The 26,428-nt window shown below is 37.4% G+C and overlaps 1 protein-coding gene and 1 long non-coding RNA gene across 6 annotated transcripts in view; one reads left to right on the forward strand and one right to left on the reverse strand.

The window, feature by feature from the left end:
• The window catches only part of TDRD7 (tudor domain containing 7), a 77,593-nt gene that overhangs the window by 12,113 nt on the left and 39,052 nt on the right, over positions 1-26,428 (forward strand). For 3 of the 5 annotated variants that reach the window (XM_060609257.3, XM_060609256.3, XM_078436663.2), the window contains 5 exons: positions 3,820-4,032; positions 6,810-6,951; positions 7,915-8,128; positions 18,897-18,970; positions 21,209-21,426. In XM_060609257.3, coding sequence (XP_060465240.1) covers positions 3,826-4,032; positions 6,810-6,951; positions 7,915-8,128; positions 18,897-18,970; positions 21,209-21,426 — 855 coding nt within the window. In that variant the 5' untranslated portion in view covers positions 3,820-3,825. Of the gene's footprint in view, positions 1-3,819; positions 4,041-6,809; positions 6,952-7,914; positions 8,129-18,896; positions 18,971-21,208; positions 21,427-26,428 lie in introns of those variants that run through there. The other 2 variants (XM_060609260.2, XM_060609261.3) reach the window with 2 other exon arrangements.
• Positions 24,330-25,422, reverse strand: LOC132663182 (uncharacterized). The gene is made up of 2 exons (XR_009602969.3): positions 25,267-25,422; positions 24,330-24,623 (listed from the first exon to the last, which is right to left on the reverse strand). It is a non-coding gene; the product is annotated as an uncharacterized LOC132663182 (long non-coding RNA).

A 26,428-nucleotide genomic window follows, 5' to 3' on the forward strand; every position in this document is an offset into this window, starting at 1 on the left:
AGAAGTGTTATTATTTTTTCTTAAAGTTTTTGGTAGAATTGGCAATAACGCCATATGGGTTTGAGTTTTCCTTGTGTGAAGGTTTTTAACTACAAATTCAACTTCTCTAGTAGATACAAAGATATTAAGGTTATCTGTTTTTTCTTGAGTGAGCTTTGGAATTTGTGTCTTTCAGTGAATTTACTCCATTTCTTCCAATTGACCAAATTTATTGGCATAAATTCATAATATTCTCCTTTTAATATCTATAGGATCTATATTGATGGCCCCTTCTTTAATCCCATTATTAATAATTCCTGTGTTCTCTTTTTTTTTTCCTTGATTAATCTACCTGGAAGTTTGTCAATTTTATTGATGTTTTCAAAACACTAGTTTTGGTTTCATGATTTTTTTCTTTACCTTTTCTATTTCATTACTAATCTTTCATCATTTCAATATTGATTTTGGTCTCATTTTTTATTCCTTCCTTCCTTCTACTTTTGGTATAATGTGCTCTCTTTTCTCAAGGTAGTAGGTTAGATCACTGAATTGGGACCTTTCTTCTTTTCCAACATAAGCATATAATGCTGCAAATTTCCCTCTAGATATTGTTTTAACTGCACCCAGTAAACTTTTGTACAATGTATTTTCATTTATTTAAAAATATTTTCTGATGTTTTTGTTCTGAAGGAGGCTTCCTTTCTGACCTTTGTTTTAGAGGTATGTCATTAAATTTGCAAATACATGGGGATTGTCCACGTATCTTTCTGTTACTGATGCCTAATTTAATTTTTTCTAGTCACAGGATACTCTTTGTATAATTTCAATTATTCTAATATTCTAAATTGGTCAAGGATTGTATTAAGTCCAAGAATATATTCTGTTTTGGTGAATGTCCCACGTGCTCTTGAAAAGAATGTATATTCCACTACTGTTGGGGTAGAATATTTTATGGATATCACTTAGGTCAGTGTGGTTGATATTGTTATTAACCTCTTCTATATCCTTACTGATTTTTTTTTGCTTACTGGTTCTACCAATTAGTGAGAAAGGAGTTTTGAATTTTCCAAATAATCATGAATATATTTATTCTTTCAGCTCTATTGGTTTCTGCTTCATGTGTTTTGAAGCACTGATATTTGGTGCAGTCACATTTAGGATTGTTATATCTCCCCGATGAATTAACTCCTTAATTATGTAATATCCCTCTTAATCCCAGGTGATATTCCTTGTTCTAGTATTAATTAATCATGTATTTGGATGTCATATCTTTTTCTTTTTACTTTGAATCTATGTGTTTGTATTTAAAATAAATTTCTTGTACATAGTATATAGGTAAGTCTTTTATATCCACTCTACTGATCCTAAATTTTTATTGAGATATTTTCATCATTTACATTTAATGTAATTATTGCTGTGGTTGACTTTAAATCTACCATTTTGCTAGATGTTATCTCTTTTCTGTCCCCCCCCCACCCTTTTTTTGCCCAATTTTTTTTTTACTCCTAATTGCTTTTTTTTTTTTAATTCCAGTGTAGTTAACATGCAGTGTTAGTTTCAGTTGTACATCTAATTGCTTTTTGATTGAATTTTTTATCCTGTTTTATATTTACTAATGGATTATTAATTATATCTCTTTAAAGCATTTGTGGTGGTTGCCATAAGGTTTATGATACATGTCTTTATCACATTCCCCTTTCAAATAATGATATACTACACATTGTGTATATATACATAGTATTAATTCAATCTTGGTGCTGGTGGTGACAGTTCTAAAAGAGTTGATGTTTAATGCAGGGAAGTACATAATGAGTACTTAGGATATTTGCCATTTAACCTCACTGTCATTTGAGTATCATATTTATTATTAAGAGCACTCACAAATGAGCTGATATCTTCCCTCCTTTTTAAAATGGACAGATGAGGAAATTGCTAGAGTTGTATGCTATGCCTCCTTTTTTTTTTTTTAATTTATCTATTTATTTTGAGAGAGAGAGAGAGAGAGAGTGAGAGCGAGTGAGCATATGCACAGGGGAGGGGCAGAGAAAGAGGGAGAAAGAGAGTCCCAAGCAGGCTCCTCACTGTCGGCACAGAGACCAATGTGGGGCTCGATCCGACAGACCATGAGATCGTGACCTGAGCCATAATCAAGAGTCAGACACTTAACTGACTGAGCCACCCAGGTGCCCTTCTCCTTTTTGTTTTCTAAACCAGAGAAAGAATGAGGCTGTCTAGAATTCTGTGCTGTCCAATTTAGTGTCCACTAGCCACATTTAATTCCAATTAAGTTTAAAATTCAGGCCCTCAGTCATGCTGGCCACATTTCAAGTGCTCAGTCACCACGTGTATTGAACAGTGCAGGTGTAAAACATTTCCATCAGCACAAAATTCTGTTGGATAGCACTGTTGAAGGAGGAATTAACTAGTTGTCCATGGCTTACCTTTCTAAGTCTGCTTTTCCTGGTTTCTTGAATGCCATTCTCTGAATGTATCACCATTCTATTTACTATCAGTCCAGAGAAAATATGAGTGGTTAATCCTTAAAAAGGCCAATTACTGACTATTGAAGATCCTTAGCCAGGGCCCCCACAGGTTTCCAAGGTACCAAAATTCATTTTTCTCTCACTTGACTGCTGGGTATGACGCTTTTGAATATGCTATTCTTCTTGGTTCTTTCCTCTTTTTGTTTTTATGACACCAGTTCTGCCTTTTGTACTTCTATCTCTGGTCACTTTTTCATAGGTTCTTCTTTGTCTTGCCTATCCCTTAATGACAGCCTTCCACAGAGGTCCATCCTTAACTTTATTTTTGACTCCCTGGGCACCAAATACCATATATTTGCTAAAGGTCAACAAATCCCCAGTTCAGACTTCTAACCTGAGTTCCTCATGAATATATCTGTGTGGCTGCCCTGTATGCATCCCAGCCTCCATATGTCCCAGATGAATTCACTCTTTTCTTCTCTTGCAAACTTGCCTCTACCCCATCTCAATGTGGGTCATTACTGTCTGCTGTGTTTCTGAGCCAGAAACTTGGAAACTCCCTCATAATCCAAACCAGTTAATCAATTTCTGTTGATTCTACCTCCTAATTACTTCTCAAATTGATTTTTTGTTTATTCCCAACTTCCTGTTTTTAAGTCCTCCATATTTTCAAGTGTTCTTACAAACTCATTAGTCTTTCTCCTTCCCATTTGTCTTCTCCACTACTGAATAGTTATCTTTCTAAAATGCAAAGCTGATCACTTTATTCCCCTATTTAAAATTCTTCTAAGGCCCCACATTATGTTTGGCAAAAATGCACACATGTAAACATAATATAGGGGTCTCTTCTGAGTCTGCCTCTTCCCACCTCTTCCCACCTCTTTTATCCTCGTCTTTCAGTCCTCAACTTAGAATCTTAGAGTCTTCATTCAATCATGTCCAGCCACTTAACTGCCTGGAACTCCTCAGAATCAACCATCTATTTCCCTCTGACCTCTGTGCCCTTTGAACTTTCTATTCCCTTTACTTGAGGCTGATACCTCTCCCCATCCTCACCCCACCACACACCCTTTTCCTCCTTGCCTGGCTGATTCCTTCCTGTCCTTCAGGATTCCATTCAGACCTCCCCTCTGGGAATGTTTCCCTGATATCTTCCCTCCCCAGATTAGTCTTTGTGCATCTTGGACTTGCCCTGTGTTCTCATAGTATTCTGTGCTTTTCTCCACCATAGTAATCTCCCTATATTGTAACAGCATTGAAAGTATTCAGTAACAATTGATGGGATAACCTAACAACTTCGAATGAGTTCATAGACTAATAAATCATATTATAGAAACCTTCTATTGTGTTCTTACAGGTGAAGATGCTGGAAGCAGATCTGGTTTCAAAAATGCTACGAGCTGTTCTGCAGTCTCATAAGAACGGAATAGTATTACCCCGCCTCCAAGGAGAGTACAGATCCTTGACTGGAGACTGGATTCCCTTTAAGCAGTTAGGTTACCCAACATTAGAAGCCTATCTGAGAAGTGTGCCAGCAGTTGTGAGGATAGAGACTAGTAGATCTGGAGAGGTAAGAAGGTAATTGTGCATGTCAAGAGTCAAACCAATTCTTTTTTTTTTTTTTTTTCTAATGTTTATTTTTGAGACAGAGACAGACCATGAGTGGGGGTGGGGCAGAGGGAAAGGGAGACATAGAATCTGAAGTAGGCTCCAGGTTCTGAGCTGTCAGCACAGAGCCCGACGTGGGGCTCGAACTCGTCAACTGCGAGATCAAAGTAGGACGCTCAACCGACTGAGCCACTCAGGCGCCCCAAGAGTCAGACCAATTCTTAATTGCCTGCCTGGCACTTCTAATCTCCTAACTAGGACAGAAGTCAAAGTGAAAAGTACTAGCTAAGTGGTTTGAGATTGTTAGTGATAGAAAGCATCCAAGACACAGCCTAAATTCTGATGTCTTTTGTTTTATCCCTCAGATTCTTTTTGATGTAAAACTTAGACTCTAGTCACTATAGATGAAAAAATTTAAAGTTTACCCAGTCATTAGCATTCAAGCAAAATAAGTGTACTGGAGACCTAAATGCCAGGTGTCAGCACCCATGCATTATACACCTGCTACAACTGTTTTTGCTCAGGTCACTAATGACCTCCTGATTATCAGAGCTAATAGATACTCTTAAATTCTCATTGTTTGACCTCATTCCTATTTGTTCCTACTATCTGGACCCTAGTTGAGTCTCTAGTGGATCATTCAGCACTTTGATTTTTTAAAAATATTTTTTAAGTTTATTATCTATTTATTTATTATGAGAGAGAGAGTATGAGCAGGGGAGGGGAAGAGAAAGAGGGAGAGAGGGAATCCCAAGCAGACTCCACACTGTCAGTGCAGAGCCTGATGTGGGGCTCGAACTCATGAACTGTGAGAGCATGACCTGAGCTGATATCAAGAATCAGATGCTTAACTGACTGAGCCACTGAGCGCCCCAACACTTTGCTTACTACAGGGCCTTCCCTACCATTCTCCTTGTCCTCCTTAATCCCTTCTTTCTCTAGGCTGTTCTACCCTTCACACCAATATGATAAGACTATTTAAATCTTTTAGTTTCTCTGGAAGAATATTTTATATAGAGCATGGCAATTTGGTGGTAGCAATGAAATGTTTTATTGCACATACCCTGTGACCCAGCACTTTCACCCCCTGGTATCTCCCCAATATATAGTATAAAAGATATGGACAAACCATTGTCCAAAAGACAAAAAGCACCCACCTTACCAAACAGCATATTCTTCTGGGTTCATTTCTACATAGGTAAATAGATATAACAGATCTGGGGTATTTCTTACCCAAACTTGTAATAGTTGTTCTGTTTGGGGGCATGGGGAAGGCAGTGGGTGGAGGAGGGAAAAGGGGAGCAGGATCAGGAGAGTGATCAAAGGGAAGGTTCACCTGTGTGTAATAATTTTTATAAGGATCATGTCTAAATTAATTAAATACTATATTAATAATAAAACTTGCTTCAATATCCCTGATTCTTCTAGACAGATTTAAGCCCCCCTTTCTGTCTACTTGACACTTTGTAATACATCCAATATAGCATTTAACATAATGCTTTCTATTTAGTCTCTTTGTGTCTCTCTTTTTCTTCGTAAGTTTCTTGAGGATGGATGATTGTTTTTTAACTCCAGATAGTTCTTAATAAATATGTGTTTTACTATATGAATGATCAAATGTCTCATGAATTAATAATGCCTCATATGGTTACTGTGCTGTAATTTACTCAACCCTGTTCTCCTATTATGGACATTTTGACTGTTTCCAGGTTTTGAAAATTAAAATAACCCCTCTTGCACATATTTGGGTATGTAAAGTTTTTTTTTCAGTTATATTCTTGTAATATATTTTCAGGAATAGAAATACCGGGCCAAAGAATAGGAGTATGTCTTGGCTTTTGTAAAGCCTCATTGCTTTCCTGTTCTTGATTTCTACTTAGAACCAGAGCCTTTAACACTAGAGGTGGCTTTAGAGAGAGACCATCTAGTCCCGGTATTCTACACACTGGAAAAAAATCTCCCATATATCACACCAATTTTTTAAAAGATGAAAAGCTGAGCTGCTGTGTTTTAAGCAGGTGCTGCAGGGTCCAGGGCCTCTGCTTGCCCTGCCTTGCCCTCACTGCACTGCCACTGTGAGGCTCCAGAGTTACCTTCATGGAATCTGGTGGCACCAATGAACAGTTTGAAAACCCTAGATCTAAGCCCACTCCTGTTTTATAGCTGAGAGAGTGTACTACAATGTGGGAGCTAAGCTGCTTTGTTCCAAGTCATCCAGCTAATCTGTTTCAGTGGCAAGATTAGGATTGGGTTGTCTTTGAGAGGTAAGAAAAATAGCGATTATGAGTACCTACTTTGGATTCAGAGAGATAACCTAGCTGTGTCACTCGGGAAGGTTGCTTAACTTCCCTGAGCCTCTGTTCTCCCATGTATAAAATCGAAATAAAATATATCTCACAGATTATATGAGATAATATGTGCAGATCACAGGTTTCTTTTGGTTCATTGGTTAATCCCATAGTACCTAGCACATTATAGATGTTTAGTGAATACTTGTTTAAGGAATAAATGAAATTTTCAATTTGAGGAGAGATCATTCAATGTGCTAGACTATTCTTGATGTCTCTTATAGAATGTAATTTTGCTCTAACAGTATCAAAAAGAGAGAGGGATGTGAATATTTGTATACAGCTTGAGTTGGAACATGTAAACTCACTAAGATCCACTTTTAAAAATCAGCCTCTAGGCAGCAGTGAATCTGAGAAATGTTTCTCCTCTCACCTTGCCTCTCATGAATAGATTACCTGCTATGCCATGGCCTGCACAGAAACTGCAAGAATTGCTCAGCTTGTGGCTCGTCAGAGGAGTTCTAAAAGGAAAACTGGGCGGCAAGTTAATTGTCAGATGAGAGTGAAGAAAACTATGCCATTTTTTCTAGAAGGTAAGGTCTTTTCACATGCTAAAATTTTTAAACCTATCTATGAATACATTGTCATATGGAATTATGGAAATATTGCTTGTATTCATGATAAACACCTATATTTGTTAGCATTCATATGTCAAGAGGGAAATCTTAAAGCTAGTACTGTATTTCCATTTAAAATTAAGTGAAGATGATGAGCATGACTCACTAAGTTATTACACAATGTGAGATAATTCAGTTTTAATTAAGCTTATTATGGCAAAGTGTTGTTTTATTCTTTTAGGTTTTTGAGGGGGGGGAAGCCTCATCCAGAATGTTGGATGAACCAAGAACCTATGATTTAATGTCTTATTTAGCAAGTCATGTCTTTTATATCAAGATCCTCTATTTTTGGAAAAACATGAATTGTACACAAAGGTGTTATAGGCAACTTAGCCAGTGTTTACTGAACAATTATCTCAGAGAGCTTTTAATCAGTTCTAAAACTAAATTCTCAAGATATAGTTCAATGATAATATGAAGGAGTAGACCCCCAAATGCCACCATGAGCATTTTAGACAAGGGAACAGTCATGGGAGAATGGCCATTTAGGGCTTCATGGCAAAGGGGGATTGAACCCAGATCTTGAATGAGGGGAAGAATTTCAATTGATGGAGAAGAAATGGGAGGCCTGAGATATGGCTGAGTGTGCTACGTTTGTAGCAACATGGGGTGGCTGCCACTGAAGTGTTGGTTGGTGAGTAGAGAGGGAAGGTAACTGGCTAATTTAGCAGATGAAGCCACGTTTTGAAGAAATCTCATCTGCTGAATACCAATGTCTACTTCCCCTACTGACAAACCCTATAGTGGCAACTTCCTCGTGTTCTTACAAACTATTCTGAGAATAGAGACTCCCAGAAAACATCTGGACGGGGGAGTGGCATAGTGACATGAAGCTTTTGGGAAGCTAATTGATTCCATTATGTATGCCTAACTTCACAGGAAAACCAAAAGCAACCCTCAGACAACCAGGATTTTCTTCAGATTTTTCTATCAGCAAAAAACCTAATCCAACACTGCTAAGAGACAGAGGAAACTCTCTTGGAGTTAAGTCTGATGCTGAAACGCCGCCTTACACGTTACACACAACTGCTGGAAGTGAAGTATTCAAAGACGTTCCAGTGCAGAGACATGTGACCATGTCTACCAGCACCAGGTATTTGGGCTTTGTCTGGCTAAAAGGAGAAGTTTGGTGAATCTATGATAATAAATGTTAAAAGCGTTCCGGAAAAGAAGGAAATACTTTCTGTTTTACCTAATGTAAGTTCACATGTAGCAGAGAAATGCATCATTACTAGTAAATCCACTCGTCCTGGCTACCTGAATGTCATTGTCTGAGTATCTTCATTTTATATTTTCTCTGCATTGTTGGTAATCTCTCCTTGTAAAATTCATTTTGAAAGCTCTCACAGGAAAAGAAAAGGCTCTTGAAGGCTATTCTAAGATGCTATTTCAGGATAACTTACAACTTTTTCTGAAAACCTTTCTTATAATTAGTTTTATAACTTCTAAGTAACATTCTTGATTTGCACATTCCACTGTGCTCCAATAATCATATCTATAATTATATAGATTATAATATTATATTATATATATATTATACATATATATACATGTATACATATATACATACATATATATTATTATACATATATTATATTATATGATTATATCTATAATCACACATCCATGCATCAGCATATCCGACTGGCAATATTAACACAACCTTCAAGTTCTAGTTTGAGTGCTGCCATTTATTAGCCAGGTGAACAAGTGAAATGATTTCATCTTTTAGGGCTGTGGTTTGTTGTTGTGGTTTGTTGAATGAAAATGTTAAACTAGGTGACCTCAAAGTTCCTTTTCGGCTTTAAATCTTATACTTTTTGTAAGGTAATTCAGGTCAGCAAACTATGACCCACGGGCTAAATCTGGCCCATTGCCTGTTTTGTGTAAATAAAGTTTTATTGAAACAAAGCCACATCCCTTTGTTTATATCATTGTCTGTGATTTCCTTTGCGCAACTGCAGTTAAGTAGTTGTGCAGAGACATTATGGCCTGCCAAACCTAAAAGATACACTAGTGGACACTTTTACAGGAAACATTTACCAACTCCTGATATAGATGAATGAGTATCCCATTCTTTCATTCTTTTTGTGCCTTTATAAAACAAATTTTGTTGTATTATTTTTTTTAAGTTTATTTATTTTGAGAGAGAGAGAGAGAGAAAACATGAGCAGGGGAAGGGGTGGGGGTGGGGGTAGAGAGAATCCCAAGCAGGCTCTGCACTGTCAGCACAGAACCCGACGTGGGGCTTGGATTCACAAAACCGTGAGATCATGACCTGAGCCGAAATCAAAAGTCAGACACTTAACTGACTGAGCCAACCAGGCGCCCCATGTTATATCCCCTTAAATCGGTGTTCAAATATTCCATTTTGTGTAAAAGCTACACCTCCCCCACCCCAGCACTCCCCCTACTATACTAGAATATTTAGAAGTATTTTTTTTAACTTAAAATTTTTTATAATGGTATATATTTAGTGCTATTTATGGTTAGTTGTTATAATTTTGATAAGGTCTAGAAAATACATAGTTAGAACTTGGATCTTGACCCAAAGCACTAGTTAGGGCCAGCATGTGACTGAGGTACGACTGTGTCCTCTGCTTCCATGCCTCCATTTCAAGTTCCCATTTTGAATTGAATCTATAAAATGACAACAAAACCAAGACATACTGGATTGTGGGCCCAGGAGAACATTCTCTACCCCATGGTCTGGTGTCTCCTACCCATCTCTTACTGGCAATGGGCAACCCAGGTAAGTGCCTTCCATTCCTCCAGGTAGGACCAGAAGTGATTGAGAGGGGGCTGTGCAAGCACCAAGATGCCCAAAGAGCAGGCGCAAGATCGTGCTTTCTGACCTACAGCCTAGTGTGTTCTCACCCTCTTTCACCTGGCAGCATTAGGTCCAGGGGAGTGCATTCTGTTCCTGTGGGCAGCACCTAATCAAGAAGGAGCCCCAACAGCAACAAGTAAATTTAAGTTAGCCCATAAAGGCTCTGAAAAATCAGTTATCATTGGAACTACAGCTACAAATGTGGGCCAGGAGCTGTGTGCTAAACCTAAGCAGGTGATTGCCTGCTAAAATAGGACTTTTAAATTGGATTAATAGTTTCCTAACGTATGTCCAAATGTCCAGGATACAATAAAAAGTCACTTGTTATACTAAGAACCAGGATAATGACAACTTGAATGAGAAAAGACAGTTGACAAATGCCAAGAGCAAGATCAGTCAGATGTTGGAATTATCTGGCAAGAATTTTACAGCAGCTCTCCTAAAATGCTTCAATGAGCAAATGAAAAGAATTTGGGGGGCAAAATGGAAAAAAAATAAAATTCACCAAAGAAGTAGAACATATAAAAAAGAATGAAATGGAAACTGTAGTATTAAAAAAATGGAACACCAAACTAAAAAACTCACTGGGTAAGCTCAACAACAGAATGAATACGACAGAGGGAAGAATCCATGACTCAAAGATAGAGCAATAGAAATTACACAATCTGACCAACAGAGTAAATAGACTTCCTTCAAAAACAAAACAAACAAAAGAACACCTACCAAAGCCTGAGGGGCCTTTGGAAATAAAACACCTAGCAGAGCCTTAGGAATCTGTGGGGGGAAATAAGAAAAGATCTAACGTTTGTATTATCAGTGTCTTGGGAGAAGAGAAAGAGTGGGGCTGAAAGAGTATTTGAACACAAAATGGCTAAAAACTTCTCAAATTTGGCTAAGAATATAAACCTACAGATTCAAGAGTTCAGAGAATCCTAAAAAAGATAGATCCAAGAAACCCACATGAAGACACATCATATTAAACTTCCGAAAACTAAAGACAAAAAATCTTAAAAACAGCAGGAAATGACACATCACTTATAGGGGATTACCAGTTTTAATGACAGTGGATTTCTCATCTATGACCATGGAGGAACCCTGAAGGAAGGAAACAGCACATTTTTCTTGTGCTGAAAGAAAAAACTGTCAGCCATAAATTCTATATCCAGGAAAAATATACAACAGGAATGAAAGGGAAATAAAGACATTCTCAGATGAAAGAAAACTAAGAGAATTTGTCACTAGTTGACCTACTCTTAAAGAGTGGCTAAAGGAAGTTCTCTCAAGAGAAAGTAAATAATATAAGATGGGCTTGGAATTTCAGAAAGGAAAGAGCAGAACTGGTAAAAACAGGTGTAAATGTAAGATTATCCTTCTTATGAGTTTCTTAAATCATACTAGGTTGAAACAAAAATTATAACACTATCTGATAAGTGCTCAACATATATAGAGAAAGAACTTCATTAAATATGCAAAACTGGGGGGAGGAGAGGAGACCTAAAAGGAAGTAAGGTTTGTACACTTAAAGTAGTAAAACGTTGATACCATTGGAATGTGATGTTGTATATATATATTGGAATGCTTAAACCAACTAGTAGGAAAGCTATACAAAGTGATATACAGAGTGATCAAACAGGGGAGGGGCAGAGAGAGAGGGAGACACAGAATCTGAAGCAGGTTCCAGGCTCTGAGCTGTCAGCACAGAGCCTGATGCAGAGCTTGAACCCACGAACTGTGAGATTATGACCTGAGCCAAAGTCAGACGCTTAACCAACTGAGCCACCCAGGCGCCCCTATACCACTTTTTCTTTACCTATTCCTCAGTTGATGGACATTTGGGCTCTTTCCATAGTTTGGCTATTGTTGATAATGCTGCTGTAAACATCAGGGTGCATGTACCACTTCGAATCTGTATTTTTGTGTCCTTTGGATAAATACCTAGTAGTGAGATTGCGGGTTGTAGGGTAGTTCTATTTTTAACTTTTTGAGGAACCTCCATACTATTTTCCAGAGTAACTGCCAGTTTGCATTCCCACTAACAGCATTCTCATCGACATCTGTTGTTTCCTGTGTTGTTAATTTTCGCCATTCTGATGGGTATGAGACAGTATCTCATTGTGATTTTGATGTGCATTTCCCTGATGATGAGTGATGTTGAGCATCTTTTCATGTGTCTGTTAGCCATCTGGATGTCTTCTTTGGAAAAATGTCTATTCATGTCTTCTGCCAATTCTTAACTGGATTATTTGATTTTTGGGGTGTTGGGTTTGACTAATTACTTTCAATGTAAGTTTAATTACTTTAAATGTAAAAATGCATGAAAAGATGTTCAACTTCATTAGCCATCATGGGAACGCATATTAAAACGCATATTAAAATGAAATATCATCATGACACACCTATCAGAATGACTAAAGTAAAAAATAGTGATAATACTGAATGCTGGCAAGGATGCAGAGAAACTGGATCAATCGTACATTGCTGTTGAAAATGTAAAATTAATAGCTACTCTAGAAAACAGTTTGGGAAATTTCATTAAAAAACAAAAGCAACTAAACATGCAGCTATCACATGACCCGGCAGTTGCACTCCTGGGCATTTATCCCAGAGAAATGAAAACTTATATTTATATAAAAACCTGTACACAAATGTTCATAGAAACTTTATTCATAATAGTCCCAAACTGAAAACAACCCCAGTGTCCTTTAGTAGGTGAATGGTTCAACAGACTGTAGTACATTCAGACCACAGAATACTTAGCAATAAAAAGGAACAAACTATTAATAACACAGCAACTTTGGTGGATTTCAAGGGAATTCTGCTCTGTGAAAGAAGCCAGTATCAAAAATGTTACATGCTGTGTGATTCTATTTATATAACATTCTTGAAATGACAAAATTGTAGAGATGGAGAACAGATAAGTGTTTGCCAAATGTTAGGGTTTTAGGAAGTCGGAAGGGTGTGGCTATAAAGGTATAGCAAGAAGGGGCCTTGTGATGGGACAGTTGTGATTATAATGATTATAGTCTGATGATTATAACCAATAAGTTATTGATTATAGTGGTGGTTACAAGGATCTATATATGTGGTAAAATTTCACAGAACCACATGCACACAGACACACACACATGCACATGCGCTTACATGTAAAACTGGTGAAGTTTGATTAAGTTCTGGATTATACCAATGTCAGTTGCCTGGTTTTGCCGATGTACTATGCAAAGATGTTACCATTGGGGGAAACTGGGTGAAGGGTGCATGTGACCTCTATGTATATTTTTTTGCAACTCCCCATGAACTTAAAAGTATTTCAGAATACAGTTGACCCTGAACACCATCAACATGGAGTTAGGTGTGCTAACCCCACACACAGTCAGAAATACACATACAACTTTTGAGCCGCCCCCCCCCCCCCCCCCCGGTTTGGCTGCTAATAGCCGACTGTTGACCAAAAGCTTTACTGATAATATAAACAGTAGGTTAACACATATTTTGTGTATTATATGTATTATACATTGTATTTTTACAATAAAATGAGCAAAAAGAAAATATTTTTAAGGAAATCATAAGAGAAAATACATTTACAGTACTGTACTGTGTTTGTCAAAAAAATATGCATCTGATGGACCTGTGTAGTTAAAACTCATGTTGTTTAAGAATCAAGTGTAGGGGCCCCCCGGGTGGCTCAGTCGGGTAAGCATCCAGCTCTTGGTTTTGGCTCAGGTCATGATCTCACAGTTCATGAATTTGAGCCCCGCATCGGGCTCTGCGTTGGCAGTGTGTAGCTTGCTTGGGATTCCCTCTCTGTCCCTCTCTTTCTGCCCCTCCCCTGCTCGCTCTCTCTGTCTCTCAAAAATAAATAAATAAAAACTTTAAAAAATGTTTAAAAAGTGTAAAAAGTTAAAAAAGGGATAGCAAAAGCCTTATTTATATGGTTTTAGTTTTGAGAATTAATATATCCTTTTATCTTTTGCCTTTCACTGTAAAAATTTCAAATTTCATATGGTAGAATATCTTGTACAATAATTTCTAAAACTATACACCTAGCTGTCTTCAGCTGTCTTGCCTTACATAGGTTATGTTACAGACTACTTTAACTATAAACTGTTAAAGATGTCATAAAACATCTTAATCAAAACTTTTTTTTAAGAGCATAATACAAATTGAAAGAATCCTTTTAAGAGGAATCTAAATACCACCTGGTGGCAGCTATTATGTGCATCCCTTTTAATTATAAAATCAAAAAAATTACTCTTACCAAAAATAGAACAAGAGCAAAACCTGTTTTATCTACTTATACAATACATGAGCAGTAGTAGTAAGTAGTAAAAACTATTATTAACTTAAAATTTGGAGGGTCACCAAATCTTTTGGGAAGCTGATAAAAGGTATAAATGATTTTCCCAGAAAAATATATGTGTACACATATACATACATCTTTGTATATTCAAGAGATTCATGGACCTCAGAAGCCCCTTCTCAGGATCTTTGGTTAAGAATTCATGCCTGCCAGTTAACAAACTGAAAGGGTTCTAGAAAAATAACATAGCTGATATTTTCTGATATTGTAGGCATCAATCTAAGTTTATCATGTATCCAGTAAAATACAAAGAGGGGTCAGGAGTAAGGATATATGATTGATTTGTGATTTCTCTGGTTTATATGAGGGAAGGAAATGTGTATATTTAAAATAATATATAACCATGGTATTTTTATTAAAGTGATAAGATTACTAAATGAGGTATTTAATGTATTTATCCATAAAACACAGATAAATATGGTACTGAAGTTCAAGATTCCCATTAGGCCTAGAAAGAGAGAAGAAATTACTGTGTGTATATTGTAATGAGTAAGATCATGGACTTTGGATAGGAGCAAATGGCTGTTTGGCACTAACCAACAGGCACTATGATTGAAAAGGCATCTTTCTAGTATTAAGCTAAATAAATGTGAATTTGTTGTTGGTTTCTGCTTCTTTCCATATGTTTAAAACTGTTGTATGTTTAGTATGTGCTAAATATTTGTAGGAAGTATTTTCTAAAATACATTTATTGCTTGGCTCTGATTGTAAAAATACTATGTGTATGGCATAGAAAATTTGCAAAGTGTAAAGAAGTAAAAGGAATTTTTAAAATTGCCTCTAATCCAGAGCACCTGGGTGGCTCAGTTGGTTAAGCATTGGACTCTTGATCTCGGTTCGGGTCATGATCTCACAGTTTGTGGGATTGAGCTTGGAATTCTCTCTCTCCCTCTCTCTGTGCCCCTCCCTTGCTCATGTCCTCTCTCTCTCTCAAAATAAATAAATAAACTTAAAAAAATTGCCTCTAATCCAAACATAAATGTAAACATTTAAAAGCTGTGGATATATAAAACGTTTAAACATAAATGTAAACATTTAAAAGTTGTGGATATATAAATTTTTAAAAATACAAATGGGCTCTTGCTATATCTTACCATTTTATAACCTGTTTTAAAAGGTAATATATTGGGGTGCCTGTGTGGCTCCGTCGGTTAAGCGTCCGACTTTGTCTCAGGTCATGATCTCACAGTCTGTGAGTTCGAGCCCCGCATCGGGCTCTGTGCTGACAGCTCGGAGCCTAGAGCCTGCTTATGATTCTGTGTCTCCTCCTGTCCCTCCCCGACTCACACTCTCTCTCCCTCTCTCAAAAATAAATAAACATTAAAAAAGTTTTTTTTTTTTAAAAAGTAATAATATATTGTTAACCCACACGATTAAGTATACTAGTACACTATCATTTTTAATGTCAGGGAGATCCATTGTCCAGCCTCCTATTGCTGAATATAAATTATTTCCACTATTGTAAGCAATTCTACAATGAAACATATTTGTAGAACAGTCCTTGCATATATTCACGACTAGTTCCTTACAATAAATTGGTAGGAAAAGGGTAAGAGGGTATACATTATAAAGCTATTACTAATTTGTGCTCTACACAGATTATACCAATTATATTCTAGAAGCATATGGAAGTGATTATTTACTTGTACCCCTGCCAGTACTGGGCACCACTTTTTCAGTTGATGCCAAAAGGTGAAAAAATACACCTATATTTTAATTTCTATTTCTTTGACTTTCATTCTTAAGGGGGTTATAATTTTGTCATATGTTTACTTGACCATTTATAGATCTTTTATGAATTACGTGTCTCTGCCCTTTGTACAAACTTTCTGTTGGTTTTTTCTTTTTTCTTTCTCATTTGTAAAAATAATTTATAAATTAAGGATGTTGACCCTTTGTAATATGTTGGCAATATTTCCTCAGTTTATTTAATTTTTGTATTTCCACTATACAAAAACTTTAAAATTTTATATTTTTTAATCTAACTAAATCTACCAATCTGTTCCTTTGTGGCTTCTGTCTTTAGGTATTATGCTTAGAAAATCATTTTTACCCCAATACTATATAATAGGTCTTCTGTTTTCTTTTAGAATTTTTATGGTTTCATTAAATCTTTAATCCAGAATTTATGTGGTTGTGTATCATGAGAGTTAGCAGTCTTGTTAGCCAGATGTCCTGGTACCAGTTATTACATAATTTTTTTCTTTCCATGCTGGTTTAAAATGCTGTCTTTACCAATTGTAAATTGTTATAAATATATGACTTGGTTTCTGGCCTTTTCATTTGGAATCATTAATTACCTGTCTAATTCTTTTGCTGTGCCAAACTATTCAGATTATTATAACTTTATAAGGTGTTAATAACCTTTACTCTCTACTTCCTCCTCTTTCTACTGCTGATTTGGTTTCTTGCTTCTAACATGTGCTTTTATTACACTTATTGCCACTATCATAGCACTTAGTAGGTTTTGTTCTTATAGATTTTGTCAGTGCATTATTACCTATTTTTGTGTAAGAGGTTATACAAATCTAGCAGCTCACAACACCTAATTATTATTTCCTAATTCCTGTGGGTCATGTATCTGGTACTGCTTAGCTAGGTCCTCTGCTTCAGTCTCTTATGAGGCTGCTGTGGGTGTTGGCCATGGATGGGGTGAACGGAGCAAGAATCTGCCTCTGGGCTGACACACATGCTTGTTGGCCAAATCACTTTCATTTTTTTCCTCAGTGCTTGACTTCCTGGCTGTTGGCCAAAGACCACCTTCAATTTCTTACCACACAGGCCTTCCCAATATGGCCATTGGCTTCATCAAAGCCAGCAAGGGAGAGATTATGCTGGGGCGGGGGGGGGGGGGGGGGGGGGGGGGGGAGGGGGGGGAGATTTGTAATCTTATCATTTGTAATCCCCTCAACCTTGAAATATTCTGTTGGTTAGAAGCAAGTTACTCAAGGGAATGAGGTTATATAAGGCTGTGGCTTGGCCACCAGGAGGCAAGAATGACTGGGGGCCATGTCACAGCAGCTTACTACAGTCGGTTTTCTCAACTGTATGTATAGTCCATGAGATAGGGGTGTGTTTCTCTTATTTAATTGTATACAATTCCTGTCTGCCCATGCCCAGCTCATAGTAGGTCCTGAAATAAGTGTTTGTAGGGTAAGAATGTGTCTCTAATAAATGGCATATGTTTAGATTTGATAGGGTGGTTTTTGGACCAGTCTAAGTATTTGTCTTTTAAAATACTTAATAATTTGTCTTTTAAAATACAAAATAATAAAATTTTTATACTTACTTTTATAAGACTGGTTGGACCACTTTCATCTTATTATGTTTGTTTTTCACGTGTCCCTGCAGTTTCCCTTGAAATCTTTCTTTTGCTATGTCAGCTGTTTTCTGTCCCATCCATCAGACCTACCTATGCCTGAGCCATATCAGTCCCTGCCATAATCTCTCTATGCTCCCTCTTTGCTCATAAGCCTCTGCCTGCTAATAGAGCCCTCACAGCTGACTCCAAGCAGAGGAGGGTTCCAGTTTACAACTTTAGGGCTCTGGCACAAGGGAAAAGAGGGCTGTCTCCCTGCCAGTTCTCTAAAAATAGAAGTTGGATATGTTTTTGGCATCTTCCATTAATACCTAGATGTATTAATATGTAAACATGATGTTCTTATAGTTGCATAGCATCATATATTAAATAAGTTGTATTGGTAGCCTACCATTTAATAATTTCTTGTAGAATTAAAGTATTATGAGGAGATGTTCTTTATTCCAAAGAATTCATCTAATTTTTAGAGTATTCCATACTATCTAAAAGTTGGAAAATATGTATATTGTGTCATTGTCACCTGTTCTAGTCCCATATCCACTGCTGGGCAAGGTGTACTCATAGGTTGATTCAATCATCCTATTCATTCCTACAACATTCACTGCCCTTTGCAAGTATCAAGCACTGCCCTAGGCTCTGGGAACAGGTTATTAAGACACTTGGAGCCTAGTGAGGGAGACTGACATGAACATATATGAGTGTGTGTGTGTGTGTGTGTCTGTCTGGTTTCATTGTCCTCATATTTGGAAAAATCTTCCTATATATATATGCAATGTAATTCATATAAAAATTATTTTGGTGAGTGTATGAAGTATGGGGAGACAATGCTTTTTCTTTTCTAACTTGCTACTTGAGCAGTCCCTCTGTGGTTCGGAATGCCACCTTTCTCACGTGCTAAGATACAGCGTCAATTGAGTGTTTCTAAGCTCTGTATCATTTTACTTATCTGTTTAAATATTATAAATGTTGTAACTTTATAACTCACTTCAGTATCTGGTGGTATAAGTCCTTCATTTTTTGGTTATATTCCAAAATATTCTTTATGATCAACTACTTATTCTTTGCATGGTTTTATTTATTTTGTAATGCCGGTCCCTTAAAGGTGATTAATTGGAAATCTAACTTCCATGTTCTCTTAAAGTCCTAGTTTAAATTTAGCTTTTAACACATTTTCTCTAATATGAAACATGAAAGTTGATACCAGTATCATTTCATTTTTGCTCATTTTGAAATATTCTAATGAATTCTTTTGCTATTCAGTGCCACAGAAACTTTAAATGAAAAGCACAATGCTTAAAACCTGGCATAGACTTTGATGTTTGATTTTTAACTTACTTTTTTTTTTAACACCTTAGGTTTAGCCCAAAGGCGTCCCTCCCACCACCTTTTCAGATGCATCTCTCAAGAGCCTGTGCTAAGGAAATAAATGGTATGTTTTCTAAACATTATCTTCATGAAACATTTCGGCTTCTAGAGCCTTAGAACCCCAAGAAAAATATCTGGTGGTGGCTGTGCGCATTTGCTCTCACCCTATCCTATTTATTATCTTTCTTCCCCTCTTTCCTCATTTCTTTAAATTATGAATTGAAGTGATCTAAAGAGAAAATAGCACCTCCAGGGATATCATTATTCTGACATAAGGCCTTCCGCATATTAGACGAGTTCTGTTTCGCTCCATGTGTCACCGAGAGATACTTATGTGCCTTGTCACCCTCTTACTCTTCAGAGGATAAGATTTAAAGCACATAAATATGAGGTTTCAACTCAGAAAATAGTTTCAGATACTCCACCATTTTTAAAAGCTGGGACCCTAAACTATACACAGTGACCACTAAGCATCTTAGTATGATACAAATGATTCCTTGGGTTAGAAGATCCAAAAGAGCTGTTAAGAAAACAGTAAGAAACGTAATAAAGTCAAAGAATCTGAAGATTACAATTGCACACACTTGTCGAGGTGCCTGGGTGACTCAGTCAGTTGAACATCTGACTTGGGCTCAGGTCATGATCTCATGGTTTGGTTCGTGGGTTCAAGCCCTGCATCGGGCTCACTGCTGTCAGTGCAGAGCCCGTTTCAGATCCTCTGTCTCCCTCTCTCTTACTGCCCCTCCTCCATTCACGCTCTATCAAAAATGAAAAAAAAAATAAAACATTAAAAAAGGTAAAATGCACACACTCGGCATCTGGTCTCCTCCAACCAAAGTATAAATTCCCTGCTCATAGATGCATCTGAGGGAACAGTGTTTCAGGATCAGTATTTACATTGCATGAAATTTAAGTGTGATTTTAAATGATCTGTTTCAAGTGTGATTCTGACTGAGTCAAGATCATTTTTTCCATATGAACACATCTCCAGTATTTCTTATGGAAATTACTTGAATCATATGATTTTTGTTTCTGTCAATAACTTTTACACATGTATTTTCTTTTTTTAAATTTCTTTTAACGTTTTATTTATTTTTGAGACAGGGAGAGACAGAGCATGAACAGGGGAGGGTCAGAGAGAGGGAGACACAGAATCTGAAACAGGCTCTGGGCTCTGAGCTGTTAGCACAGAGCCCGACGCAGGGCTCGAACTCACAGACCGAGAGATCATGACCTGAGCCGAAGTCGGCCGCTTAACCTGAGCCACCCAGGTGCCCCTACACATGTATTTTCTGAAACATGGCTACTCCCTTAGAGGTTGTAAATCCTTTTAAATTAGAGTAAGCTTTTTTTCTGCAGAACACTGAGGACTTGTTTCAGGAGGATTGCAGTTCACGGGACAGCTGATATGTACATGCTTACACACAGCCTCTCCTACCTGTTATAAAACAGACTCCTTCGTTGATTTAACAGAAACCACACAAGCTTAGGGGACTCCCAGTGACCCCCCAAAACAGATGCATTTGCAGACTCCAACTGTGCATTAGTTACTGACACTGTCTCTTTAAGGGGGGTCTGACCAGTTCTCAGAAGCTCATCTTTTCCTTATTCCTGATCCTTTTATATCGTTATTTGGGAAGAACCTAAATAAATTAGTGATGTCCTTATATGGACATTGTGTGCCCTTTTGTTTGCCGAGCCAAACTCAGTCTAGTGCCCTGTGCTGGGTGAGAGCAGAGTTAGCATCCAGCCCTCCTCAAGGAGCTGCTCACCCTTTGGCTTCCTGGCATCCTCAGAGGCTAGAGGCCCCAGACCAGTCTGTGTATCTCTCTACCTGCCAGTTTAAAATAGAACTTCTGTGTATTGCTAAATTGTTTTTCTCATTAATAAAGCAGAAAAACATATTTTAAAAATTTTCAAAACACATTTTCAAAATTTTCTATAAAATGTTCTTTGATCTTACTATTAAAGCACTATCCTAATGCTTTGTGGAATACAGGTTTAAATAAAGCATTGCATATAAACCAGTATTGTCTAAAGTTTAACCTTTCTTAGTTGCAGTTAGAGAATGATTGGTTAAATACTAAATTTTATTATTCTCTATGAAACAAGATCATCCTGATGTTTAAATTAGGAAGCACCCTTGTCAGTGTCCTTCTCGGCCTTATCCTGTCCACTTCTAAGTCCCTTGACCCCCATAAGCCTGAAGTGTAACAAAGCCTAATAACACAGATACTAGGTAATGGGGATAATCTAAAATGTTAAGCCTTTTGGTTAATTCTATCATTTTTTTAATTTAAAGATAATTTAAATCAGACTGTTGAAAAACCAAATGTCACGCCTCCTGCCTCTTACACTTATAAAATGGATGAGGTTCAAAACCGCATAAAGGAAATACTAAACAAGCATAACAATGGCATTTGGATATCTAAGCTTCCACATTTTTACAAAGAGTTATATAAAGAAGAACTTAATCAAGGAATTTTACAACAATTTGAACACTGGCCTCATATTTGCACGGTACGTTTCTCCTTACTCCTCCCTTCTGATGCCTGCTCCCTGCCCTTCTTTCAGATTTTGAGTTATTAATCACATCACCTTTTATACAGGGAGCATGACGCACTTGACATAATATTGCTTCATTAATATTTATCTCTAAGATTAACATATATTGGTTCTTACTTACGGAGATAGGTCAAGGTCGAGGACTGTGTGTGTTGTGATTGCTGTTTTTACATATTTTGTTTTAAATTATTTTTAAGTGCATTTTATATGTGGTAATATGTATACCATTTTGTATCAAACTGTTACCAATGGATACTGATAACTTTGCCATTTTAATAACTTGAACTTACTGGTAATAAAACTGCATTTGCTTCAAAATTTTACATGCTGGTTCCTGAGCATTTTTTAGAGACATTCAGCTGAACTGATTTTAGTTATTTTGACTACTTATTTATACAGTATCTTATTTTAATTTAAAAATGAACGTAGGGTTATGATTTAAAATTTTTGCAAAATTCTTTGGAGGAAAAAATTGACAAGTTAACTGACATCAATTTCTATACCTGTTTCTACTTGAGTATCTGTTATAATACAGTGATGGATCAGAATAGTTTATTAGAAATCTTAGTTCAGCCAGCGATAGAGACAACTAAATTCCTAAACCAAAGTAACTAACTTTCAGGTTTCTTAATGTTTTCATTTACATAGAATGTATTCAATCATGTAACTATTCTAAATGGTAGCATTAGCCGCTACTTGGTGCTTCTGGAATTAAATATACATACAATTTTGTTTTATAGAAGGCTTTCATTTATTTAGTTGAATATGTATTTTGGCCCCTGACCTTGTTGGGTAATGCACAGGCCACTCTCTTGTTCTAAGCCCCTGGCCTGAAGACATGTATTTTTGTAACCACTTTTTCCTCCAGGTCACTGACATGCATTCGAGTTCCAGTAACTTTCCAGGCAAAAGTCATTCTTTCATGCATCCAACCTATTTATTCATACACGATTTACTGTGCACCTGCTGGTACCAGTCACTGACTTAGATGCTAAGAACACCTTAGAGGCGTGTCACGTGTCAGAATATTCAGTAGGAAGTGGGAAAACAAGAAGAAATAGCAAACTCTGGCAATAGGCTGTTTTCTTCCTTACGAAGTCAAGAATGTTTACAGACTGTAAGAATGTTACCCTGGTTTATGTGGAATGTAGGGTTTATCCTTATAATGGGAATTCCTATTAGTTGCTGTTCAGTTCATTCCATTTTTACTCCTTTCTAAGGAGAGTTTTCTCACTGGTTGCAGGTTCAGCAGCATTGATGTGCCCACTCAGATTTCCCTCATCTTGAGGGCATTTTTGATATTTCACCGCGCTACTCAGTTTAGAGGTTCAGGGCATGGAGACCCTTCTCAGGGGTGGATAGGGTTCTTTTATTTTTTAAATCCATAGACAGACATGAACTTATAGCACATCTCAGTGAACTTAGAGCCTTTTTTTTGTCAGGATACACCTATAACTCACTATAAAGCTTTGATTTAAAAAAAAAAAAGTTGTCTTTGGAGTAAAGTTTTAAAAATTAACTCCACAGAATCTTCTTAATGTATTGTTGTTTCTGGTTACTTTATTTTATACTCCATGATAATTACTTTTGTTTGTGTAGCTTAATTTATAGCTTTTGGGGGAAATCTTCATCTGTGTTATCTACGTGTCTGCAAAGCCCCAAAATCTCTCTTGCTAGGATTATAGGTGAGAGAGTATCTCTTTGATGTTAAAACCTTACTTAAAATGAAGGGTTTCCTACTAAATTTCAGGAGCTGAAACAACTGACTTTTTTATTTTTTTCGTTGCTCAAATTCATCTTTCTTGCGTGATTATTTTCTGTTCAGGAGGTAAGGGTAGAACCTGAAGCAGAAATAGGATATACCTTCCTTATCTATATGCTGTGTCTCTCAACTTTGAGTAGGACTTCTTAGGTGCAATCACTATAAATTATTAGGGATGAAAATTGCTTAGTGTAAAAGCATTACATCTAAGATACCAAAAACTGCCAGTCTTATTGATGTCTATTAATATTTTTCAAAACTCTTTTTATAACATCTAAATATTCTTTAATAGCCTACTGGTAAACAGTTTTAAACAGTTACACCATGGTTATTTATAGACCGTTTTAAATAGTTATACTACCATGCTTGTTTTTCTTTTCTTCTGACTTCTTGCTTTCCACTTTGGTGAAAAGCAGAAGCACTGAGAGCATGACCAGAGCTGATACTATTACAGGCAAGGACAGACATCCTCAAATGCAGCACAGAAAAGTTAGGGTAAGGAAGATTCGGTCTTGTATTCGGTATGTATCTCTCTATATGGCTTATCATGTAACCGAAGAAGAAACCCAAGTGCAGTGTATTTCCATATTGTTTTTTAAAGGACTTTCTCAGGGCACCTGGGTGGCTCAGTCGGTTAAGTGTCTGACTTCGGCTCAGGTCATGATCTTGCAGTTTGTAAGTTCGAGCCCCACTTCAGGCTCTGTGCTGACAGTTCAAAGCCTGGATTCTGCTTCAGATTCTGTGTCTCCCTCTCTCTCTGCCCCTCCCCCCACTCGTGCTCTGTCTCTCTCCATCTCTCAAAAATAAATAAACATTAAAAAAGCTTTAAAAAAAGGACTTTCTCCCCCGATCATATAAAACATTCTATATAAAAAATTAAAAATAAAGATATGAGGGGCACTTGGGTGGCTCAGTCGGTTAAGCATCTGACTTCGACTCAGGTCATGATCTCATGGTTCATGGGTTCAAGCCCTCTCAGCACAGAGCCTGCTTCAGATCATCTGTCTCCTTCTCTCTCTGTCCCTCCCTCAGTTGCACGCATATGCTCTCTCTCTCTCATAAATAAACATTTATACAAAAAGTAAAACTATGAAAGTAAAATCACCCATTTATACATATGTACAGTGGATACCATATATACTTGCAAGACTCAGAGGTAACCACTTGCAGGTATTTCCATTTGAATATCAGAATGGGCAACATGAGCTTCTGGGGCCAAATAGCAGCTCTGAAATTTTACTTTCATGGAGGTTTTGATCAGCTGTATGCAGTATTCCATTTCACAGGGATGTTGGATTACATTTTGATGCAGGCAGAAGGATGCTTTGACTCTTTTGTTCTTCATCTTGGGAATCATTCCAACAACAAAGTGTGGATTGAGTTTTGAAAGCTAAAGAGAATATAAAGTCATACTCACCATGATGAACCAGTTGCATAGTGTTCTAGGCAACTTGTGAGGGAAATGGAAACTGCAGGAGCTGTCCTGGAAAGGCAAAGAGCCCAAGATGGCAGGCCTTAGACCAAGGGTACTGGAGTCCAAGCATTTCCATTCAGTCCTTGGAGGAGGACAACACCTCTTGGGTGTTGTTGGTCTTATTAATAATGTTCTTCTTAACTGCTGTGTTTGGCTAGTATTTATGAAATGCTGCTGTGAACCAGACACTGACCTGGGTGTTGGAATAATAGTAAACAAGACAAACATGATCCTTGCCCTTATGGAACTTCCTGTCTAACAGAGAAAATAAACATGGAACAAATAATGATAAACCTGTGATTGTATTGAAGGAGAAGGGCAGGGTGCTGAGGAAATGTGTAAACAGGAGGGCCCAACTTAGCATGATGAGTCAAGAACTTCCCAGAGGAGGTGGCTGCTACACTAAAACCTAACAGGTGAACTGAAGTAAGTTAGGCAAAGGAAGCAGCTCATACCGAAGCCCTGAGATGGAAAGAAAAACAGGGCTTTTTCAACTGAAAGAAAGTAAGGAGAGAGTGGCTCAAGAAGAAACTCAAGAGGCAAGCAGAGGCTAGGTCACCTCGTGAAAGAGTCATCATTTGGTGGGAACTTAGCGGATTCCCCCCACCATGAGGTCACCCAGGATCCAGAGCCTCAGCAGACTTGGATTTCTGGTAAAATTCCAGATCTTATAACAATGACTGTTGAGCCTCAGAAATTTTGTCAACATTCTCTACTTTCTGCAGTATGGGTAGAGAGAGAAACCTCTCCATTCCCACATGAGCCAGAACATCTGTCTGTATTTAATGTCTTACCTAAAGCTGCAGAGAGAGCTGGGGGGCTCATTCTTTGAGCCAGACAGGACCACAGGCACTCAGCTGAGAATTTGTACCCCGCCTCAGTGACCTAGAGGATGAGCATTGGGCAACACTCTGAGTTGTCCTGGAGGCACAGCAGGCGTCGTTACAAATGTGGCATTTCGTGAATGAGAGCATGACATCCTAGAACATGAAATGTGAGTGATTAAAAAAAATGCCCAATTGTACTAATTATTCATGCTTTGATAAAAAGTTTTTACTGTTAATCTGCATTTTTGTTAAATGTCATCTTCATACCCACTGGAAAGCACTACGCTTCAAGTTGTTTAGTACTGTAATACCTCAGACTTTAAAAAATGCGTCACGGTGGTGACGGCTGTCTCTCCACTTACAAAGATACGTTTTTATAGTTTTGGATGTTCAGGAATGTTTCTGTGGTAATTAATTACATAAGATAGTAAAGCACCTGTCAGCCCATGCAAAGTGAACTGCCCTTTTTTTAAAGCCTGGATATTTCTGGGCTAAGAATGAACAACTTGCATTTCTAAGGAAGTGCGTGTAAATCGAACAGCAGTGATGCATGCTCAGACTTAATGGTATCGATACAATCTATATAGCAATGCCAGCAAAAGCCACAGTGAGAAGGTAAACTGAGGCCTTGAAAGTATAGCCATAATATCTCATTGGAATCCAATTTCTTTTCTCACTTTTCACCAGTAAAAAAATATGTAGTGAACACACTGGAACAGTTTTTAAATTTAATTTCAGTGAGCATCTGAATAGGAGAAAGAATAGCTCTGTGGCAAAATCAGAACAGAGACATTGGTGTGTATGATGTTGCTGTGCTGGACTTGAATAGAGCAACTGCCCATCGGACCCTAGAGTATGATAGAAGGAGTGTGGGCTGGGGCACCTGGGTGGCTC

This window comes from Panthera onca, chromosome D4 (assembly GCF_046562875.1).
Source record: "Panthera onca isolate mPanOnc1 chromosome D4, mPanOnc1 haplotype 2, whole genome shotgun sequence".
NCBI lineage: Eukaryota > Metazoa > Chordata > Mammalia > Carnivora > Felidae > Panthera > Panthera onca.